The sequence below is a fragment of the Myotis daubentonii genome, chromosome 2 (genome assembly GCF_963259705.1).
Source record: "Myotis daubentonii chromosome 2, mMyoDau2.1, whole genome shotgun sequence".
Lineage (NCBI taxonomy): Eukaryota > Metazoa > Chordata > Mammalia > Chiroptera > Vespertilionidae > Myotis > Myotis daubentonii.
The window spans coordinates 220,098,075-220,106,984 of NC_081841.1; the positions used below are offsets into that span (position 1 = coordinate 220,098,075).

General features: G+C 41.2%; 1 protein-coding gene across 1 annotated transcript; it reads left to right on the top strand.

Moving 5' to 3' along the window:
* The first annotated feature begins 2,018 nt into the window (after positions 1-2,018).
* On the top strand, positions 2,019-8,107 carry LOC132226817 (zinc finger protein 705A-like). Its single transcript, XM_059681238.1, has 8 exons — positions 2,019-2,163; positions 2,872-2,967; positions 3,662-3,744; positions 4,397-4,523; positions 5,482-5,574; positions 6,489-6,544; positions 7,232-7,645; positions 7,730-8,107. The coding sequence occupies exons 1-8, from the start codon at positions 2,019-2,021 to the stop codon at positions 8,105-8,107; spliced, it is 1,392 nt and encodes a 463-aa protein (XP_059537221.1).
* The last annotated feature ends 803 nt before the right edge of the window (positions 8,108-8,910 follow it).

Sequence of the window (8,910 nt, forward strand, 5' to 3'; positions counted from 1 at the left end):
CAGCCACAGGTGAGTAGAGAATATGTCTTTCTGTGGAAATTACATCCCAGGGCCATTAGATGGACAAGTGTTTCCTATTGGCATGGGTGTCTTAAGTGGTGTTCAGGCATCTGAGTTCCAACGAGGTTTGCCTGAAATAATGGGATAGATATCATGGGTCAGAAACTCATCAATAGGGAATCTCCTTCTAAACATTACACAGATTTATGACAGGCTACATTACCTTGCTTGTTTATAGAAGAGATCAGAGAAGTTTTCTTAAATCCAGTCCATAGGGTCACTGGTCAATCATGAACACACTAACCGTGTCTTTGGTTGAAATGAGCTTAGAGTGATGATGCTTGCAAGCAACAGAGACCCATGAAGAGCAGAACATAATAGTCCATTGTTGGAGGCACCTGTGTGAGCACATGAGCACAATTAATCCAGTGTTGCAAGGGCCAAGGTGAGGGCTGCTCAGTGTGGAGAGGAGCAAGACAAAGGTTTAGATAAATTATTATATTTTCCCCAATTTTAGGACTGACAATGATAAGAATGCATTTGCACTTCTGAAAATTTATAAAATGTGAAACTAAAATTACAGTTCCTTCTCTTACGCCCCCCAATACCACTTTTACCTCTTAGAAATTAATGGGCAGGGAATAGGATTTCCTTAATTTTGGCACCCATGAAGGAAAAGGGATATAGTAGGTAGAGTAACAGCTAGGTCCTTGGTAAATTTTTGGGAAACTACATAGACTAAACCAAATAATGAGGCTTCTGTTATTCTTTAGAATGAGACAAGATAAAGCTACCAGGAAAATAGTAATAACTAGTTATGAGGTCTCAGACAAAGTCGAGAATGGGAGGCCTCATCCCACAGGATGGTCAGGCTAGGACTGGCCTTCAACATAGCCCCTCACAGCCCTTGCTTGTGCTGCCGACCGTCTGGGCTGTTGTTTGTTCTGAATACCTGAATTCTGTAGAAATAAGACAGAACACATCTACTGGTATCAAATTCTGTATAAACCTGCTCAGTTCTGAGTAATGTCTAGTATTTCATGCAGGTTTGCTACAAAAGAAACATTTCGTACATTAGTTCATTAAATGTTTCAACATTCATAAGTAATGACACCGGTTTATAGATGAGGAAACAAAAGTTCCTCCAGGAACATATTTCAACCAATGGTCATGTCACAAATGTATCACAACATGGGCATTGTTGTGTTGTGATGAATTTATGGACTTTCTTGAAATTAATGGAAAAAGACAATTTATGTTATGAATTTATAAGTGAATATTTTATGACCACCTGTCCAGAAATTCTAATGATCAGGTTACGAAGAAACTCTCAGACTGTGTAAAACCACACCACATGTGATGCTTCTTTATAACAAACTAGAGGCCCAGTACACAAAATTTGTGCATGGGGGAGTCCCAAGCCTGCACCCTCTCCAATCCAGGAGCCCTCGGGGGATGTCTGACTGCCAGTTTAGGCTCAATCCCAGGGCCTAAACCAGCAGTCGGACATCCCTCTCACAATCCTGGACTGCTGGCTCCTAATCGCTCACCTGCCTGCCTTCCTGGTTTCCCCTCACTGCCCCCCCTGCCATCCTGGTTACCCTTTAACTGCCCCCCGCTGCCAGCCTGGTTGCCCCTAACTGCCCCCCTACCGGCCTGGTCGCCCCTCATGGGCCCCCTGCCAGCCTGGTCACCCCACACAGCATGCTTGTTCAGTCGTTTGGTTGTCCCTCACTAACCCCCTGCTGGCCTGGTCGTAGGCAGCCATCTTTGTGAGGGCATGATGGTCAATTTGCATATTGCCTCTTTATTATATAGGATTATTATTAATTCATAGTGCGTATGCTTCTAAAACTGTGTCTGAAAGGCATATAGCAGCTCACTACTCACAGTTACCTGAGTGGAACCCCAAACACAGACTGATCTTTCCATACACCCAGCTCCCCATCACTCCTCAATGCTGTCATCCCAACCTTCCTCCTCCGCACACTGGCAGGAAGTGCTTCATTTAACCTGGAATGTCCATGATGTTTCAGGAATCAGTGACTTTCAAGGATATAGCTGTTGACTTCACTCAGGAAGAGTGGGCCCTCCTGGGCACACCCCAGAGAAAGCTGTACAGAGATGTGGTGCTGGAGAACATCAGTGACCTGGTCTCTATGGGTGAGTCTTACAACTTGTATGTATGTTTGTATGTATGTGAAAGTATTCATATTTGTAAGTGTCCATTCCTTCATGCATTGAACAGGTACATAGAGCAGCTGCCACTATTCCACACCAAGAACTGCCCTGATTCATAACCCACATAAGTGTTTGAAGAAAGATTGTTTTTACATTTTGTTTTCATCTCCACACTAGAATGTCATCTTGACCACAACTTTGTATCATCTTGCAATTCTGTCTCCAGCACTTAGAATATGGTGGAGAAATCACTGGACATTATTCACCCATAATTGATTTATCAAATACTTAAAAATAGGTTGAGTGTATTTGGAAAAGTAAGGGCAGATTACTGAAAATATGATCATTTTGATTACTCTTATGGAAATTATGTTGATGGGGTTTGGTTTGAAAATAATATTGAACCCGCTCTGGAGCCATTAACCTCTCACAGTTTGAGAAAACTAAGTATTCTGACTTCAGACTTTGAACTTGATCATGGGTATATTCATCTTCTCTGGTTTTGCCACCAGTCTGTCTTGTCTCCTGGTTGGGTGAAGGGCCTTCAATGTTTTCTCTGTAGAATATGTTGTTACCAGGACTGTCCCTCAGTCCCTCTTTGTTCCTCCTCAGTAACCTGGTTTAGACTTGGTAACAGCAATGGTTCATTTGCTCAGGACTCAAACCCAGGTACCTTTCTTCCACAAACAGGGTATCGGATCTGCACCTCAGGAGTGCCTTTCCAGCTGAAGCCAGGAGAAGAGCTGAGGAGTGAAGGGACTGGGTTTCTCCAAGGCCAGATGGCAGGTGAGCAGCGGGGGTCAGGGCTTCAGTGTGAGGAGGTGCCTGTCAGTGACTGAGTACCTCCTTAGAATATCATTTCCAAAATCCAAGGGAGGACACGGGGAAGATTCCTCATCTTATCATTTCTTGCACATCTCAATCACAGGGCAGGGTCCTTCCTCCAGTTTTCTTTCCATTTTAGGGGGAAGAACCAATGTGTACTTCTTGCGGTTGGACTTTGCCATAGTGATTCCTGTTGAGATAATCCCTCTTAAGGTTTTCCCACCATAGGCAGGCCCAACATCTCTGCACCACTTCCAGCTTTTCATGCTTGAATCTCATTTGTCCCTAACTTTCAATTAACTTTACATTATTTGTACTACGAGTGGTTGGCAAACTCAGTAGTCAACAGAGCCAAATATCAACAGGACAACGATTGAAATTTCTTTTGAGAGCCAAATTTTTTAAACTTAAACTATACAGGTAGGTACATTGTTATTAACTTAATTAGGGTGCTCCTAAGGCTTAGGAAGAGCCACACTCAAGGGGCCAAAGAGCTGCAGTTTGCCGACCACACACCTAGACTATTTCATTGGATATGCTTTCTAGAATGAAGTGCCAGGTTTGAAGTCATACATATATTGATCTTGCTGCATATGTACATTTTTTTCTTCCACTAACGCCATTGTAACAATTTATACTTTTTCAACCCCTTTAGGCATGAGAGACCCCTTTAAAAAACCAGAGAAGATATTAATGCAGCAGGTCAGCAAGAAGGGCCTATCCCCCGCCATGCCAATGGTAAGGCTCATAGGTGTGAGACTAATCATCCAAATTAAATATGTGGTGATGAAATAAGTTTTCATGAACACACTGCCTGAATGGGATTGTGTAGTTAACTTGGGATTAAGCTTTTTCCATGCAAAAAAAATGGACAGTTTGAAATCAGGGAAGAAATCACAAGAGCCAAAACAATAACCTGAGTATTAAACAGAAAATATCATAAAATCAGTTCATTATCTAGTTGTTGAAACATACTATAATCTCCCAAATTTATCTAATAAATCTCTGATTGTGATACTAAAAAGAGAAAATATTTATGCTTGCCAGGGAGTCACAGAACATGCGTATGCAACTAATGTTTGAAGCATTTTCACCAGAGACAATTACTGACTGATATTCTAGAACTGATATGTGAGAAAGAAATGTATGGGTGTATGTGGGCAAACCATTTACATTTTTTCATCTCTAGTCACAAAGCAGAATACAAACTCATACCTTGCATGTTTCTATGAATGTGTTTGAAAGGCAGACACCAGCTCAGCACTGACAGTGACCTGAGTAGAACCCCAAACACAGACTGATCTTTCCATACACCCAGCTCCCCAACCCTCCTCCTCCGCACACTGGCAGAAAGTGCTCTGTTTAACCTGGAATGTCCATGATGTTTCAGGAATCAGTGACCTTCGAGGATATAGCTGTTGACTTCACTCAGGAAGAGTGGGCCCTGCTGGGCACACCCCAGAAGAAGCTGTACAGAGATGTGGTGCTGGAGAACATCAGTGACCTGGTCTCTGTGGGTGAGTCTTAAAACATATATACCGTATGTATGTATGTGAGTACATATGTGTGTTTGTATATGTAAGACGGTAAGTGTATTTATGCATGTAAGTGTCCATTCCTTCAGCTACGTAGAACAGCTGCTACTATCTTGCTCCAGGCACTGCCCTGATTCTCTCATAACTGCTTAGAAGAAAGATTTCTTTTTTTACATTTTTTTCATCTCCACACTAGAATGTCATCTTGACCACAACTTCATATCATTTTGCAACTCTGTCTCCAACACTCAGATTATAGAAAAGAAAGCAATGGATATCGTTAATCCATATGTGATTGATCAAATACTTTAAAATACTTAGTATGTTCTAGAGCAGTGGTCGGCAAATTGCGGCTCGTGAGCCACATGCGGCTCTTTTGCCCCTTCAGTGTGGCTCTTCCACAAAATACCACGTGCAGGCGCACATGTACAGTGCGATTGAAACTTCGTGGCCTATGCGCAGAAGTTGGTATTTTGTGGAAGAGCCACACTCAAGGGGCCAAAGAGCCACATGTGGCTTGCGAGCCGCAGTTTGCCGACCACTGTTCTAGTGTATTTGGAGGCTTAAGAGCAGACTATTGAACTTAAGAACATTTTGGTTACTATTTTGAAAGTTATGTTTATTGGGTTCTGTATGAAAATAATATTGAACCCACTATGGAGACATTAACCTCTCACATTTTGAGAAAACTGAGTATTCTGAATTCTTTCCTTGAACTTGATCATGGAAATAAGTATCAATCAGTACTTCCTGCTGTGGCCACATGTCTATTTTTCCCGGTTTGGTGCAGGACCTGCAATGCTTTCTCTGAAAGTGTTGTTGCCAGGACCCACCTTCATCCACCTCTGTGTTCCTCAGCGGTAATCTGTCTTAGACTTGGTAACTGCAATGGTTCATTTGCACAGGACTCATGATTCATTTACCTTTCTTCTACAAACAGGATATCGGATCTGCAGCTCAGGTGTGACTTTCCAGCTGGATCAAGGACAGCTGAGGAGGGAAGGGACTGGGTTTCTCCAAAGCCAGATTGCAGGTGAGCAGCAGGGGTGAGGGCTTCCATGTGAGGAGATGCCTCTCAGTGACTGAGTACGTTCTTAGAATATCAGGTGAAATGGTGTTAGTTTTTGTCCATTGAGTATGATGCTGGCTGTGGGCCTGTCATATATGGCTTTTATTATGTTGAGGTAGAGACCATTATAAACTTTTGAACAATAATAGATACAGAGGCAGAACTGCCTCAAACAGATTGTCAAACTGCAGCAGGAAGGCCGGGGAGGGTGGGGGGGCAGGAGGTAAGGGGGTAAGAGTTCAACCAAAGGACTTGTATGCATGCATATAAGCATAACCAATGGACATAAGACACTGGGGGATAGGGGAGGCTAGGGGACTGTCTAGGGCGGGGGGGAAATGGACACATATGTAATACCCTTTGTAATACTTTAAGCAATAAAAAAAAAGGAATATCAGGTGAAGGCTTTGGATTTGAATTACACATTCCAAAATCCAAGGGAGGACACCTGGTAAAGATTCCTTATGTTGTTATTTCTTGCACATAGGAATGAGAAGGGATGTGTCCTACCTGCATTTTTTTTTCTTTGTGGAAAAATATAATTGTGTGCTTCTTACAGTTGGACTTGGCTGTAGTTAATTCTTGTCCAGATCCTGCCTTTTCAGGTTTTACCCCCATAGGCTGACCCATCATCTCTCACCACTTTCTGCTTTTCATGTATCAATCCTGATATTATTTCCCCCTAAACTTCAATTTACTTTACATTGTTTGTACTACCTAAAATATTTCATTGAACACACTTTCTCTAATGCAGTGCCAGGTTTAAAAGCATATATACTGATCTTGGTGCATATATACATAGTCATTCTGCTAATGACATTGTAACACATTTTATTTTTCAATCCCTTCAGACATGAGAGATCCCCTTAAAAAACCAGAGATGATATTAATGCAGCAGATCAGCAAGAAGGGCATATCCTCCACCATGCCAATGGTAAGGCTCCTAGGTGTGAAACTAATCATCCAAATTGAATATGTGGCAATGAGATAAGTTAGTCATGAGCACAACTACCTGATTGCAATTGTATAGTTAACTTGAGATTAAGCTCTTTTCAACAAACTTTCGGATAGTTTGAAATCAGTGAAGAAACAAACATGAGCCAAAGCAATATCTTGACCAAAAAGACAGTATCATAACATTTGCTGATTACCTAGTTGTTGAAACAGACTAAAGCAGTGATGGCGAACCTATGACAAGTGTGTCAGAGGTGACACACGAACTCATTTTTTTGGTTGATTTTTCTTTGTTAAATGGCATTTAAATATATAAAATAAATATCAAAAATATAAATCTTTGTTTTACTATGGTTGCAAATATCAAAAAATTCCTACATGTGACACGGCACCAGAATTAAGTTAGGGTTTTTCAAAATGCTGACATGCCGAGCTCAAAAGGTTTGCCATCACTGGACTAAAGTCTTCCAAATTTATGTAATAACATTCTGATGGAGATACTAAAAGAAAGAAAATCTTTGTGCCTGCCAGGGTGTCATGTAACACACACGTAAAACATTTTCACCAGAGAGTATTTCTGACTAATATGCTAGAACTGATATGTAGAAAATGATTGTATGAATGTATGTGGGCAAACCATTGACACCTTTCATCTCCTTCCACACAGCGGGAATCTCACATTCCAGAGGATCCTATTGAATGTGCTGATTTGAGTGATGAATTTACTCATAGATCAGCTGTGAGTCAACATTCTTTAATTGAGAGAGGAAAGAAATCTTATGTCAGCCAACAGTGTGGAAAGTCACCTAGAGAAGAGTCATGCCTTAGTAGACACAATGAAATTCACACCAGAGGTAATATATGTGAATGTGGGAAAGCCTTTAACAATGTCTTCAGCCTCAGACGACACAAGATGACTCACAGTGAAGAGAAACCATTTAAATGTAATGTATGTGGGAAAGCCTTTTTACAAAGATCTGACCTTAGAAACCACAATCGAAGGCACACTGGAGAAAAGCCTTATAAGTGTCGTGAGTGTGGGAAAGCCTTCAGTCGGAGTTCTTACCTAAGACAGCATGAGGCAATCCACACAGGAGAGAAACCATATGAATGTCCCCTATGTGACAAAACTTTCAAGCAAAGATCTTACCTTAGAAAACATAAGAGAATCCATCCTGGGGAGAAACTGTATGAGTGTCATCAGTGTGGGAAAGCCTTTAATCAAAGCTCTGGCCTTAGCCAACACAAGAAAATTCACAGGGGGGAGAAACCACATGTATGTTCCATATGTGGGAAGGCTTTCAGTCAAAGTTCTGAGCTAACACGCCACAACAGAACACATTCCAGAGAGAAACCATATGAATGTGGTCAGTGTGGGAATGCCTTCAGTCAACATGCTAATCTCACAAGACACCAGAGAACCCACACTGGAGAACAGCCTTATGAATGTCAGCTATGTGGCAAAGCCTTCAGTCATCGTTCTTCCCTTAGAAGACATGAGGGAACCCAACACAGGGGAGGAAATCATGAAAGCCTTCAGTAGATAGTCTGACCTGAGTGCACATAAGATGGCATTGCATATGTAATAAATGTGGAAGAACATTGACCATAGATTTATCATTTAAACACACCAGCACATGCACACATGAAAGAAACCCTCAGTAAGCAATGTGGGAAAATCTATGACTCACCAAACTCCTTGGCCAGAAAGACTTTTAATATGTGAGTGGGTCCACGTGTGTGGTAACTATGCAAGCCTTCAATCATTGGCCTGATTTCAGGTAACGTGACAACTCATATTGTAAACATGCTGATTTAGATGTCCTGTGCAACAACTCTGAACTTTGAACTTTGAAGACACTTGACATATTGTTCAGAGGAGAATGTGTAAGGCTTCACTTATAATTATTGGTAAAAGGAATAAATTTCACCAGGAGAAACCCTATGACTGTGGTCACTATTAACAAACATTCAGCCAACTATCAGATTTTGTGGGCACATCAAACTCAGTGAGAACTAAACACTAAAACAGAAAATCAGAACACAAACCTTCTTGAGGAAACCCAAACATTTCTTTACAGATCATTCACACTAGTGAAGTTATTCAGGGTAAAAATCACAAGAAACCGTTTATTCATAAAGCAACACTTGTAGTAAATGTGAGCATTCATTCATACAGTACAAAACACACTATGTCAAGAAAGAAAAGCCTTCAGTGATCATTTATTTTTCAGTCAACCTTAACTTTCCCACACCAAGTAGATAGCAATCCTAAAATCAAAGCAGAGGATAGCTTAATTAAATTTCATATCAGAAAATATGAGTGTATGTGCTACTGTGTGTCTG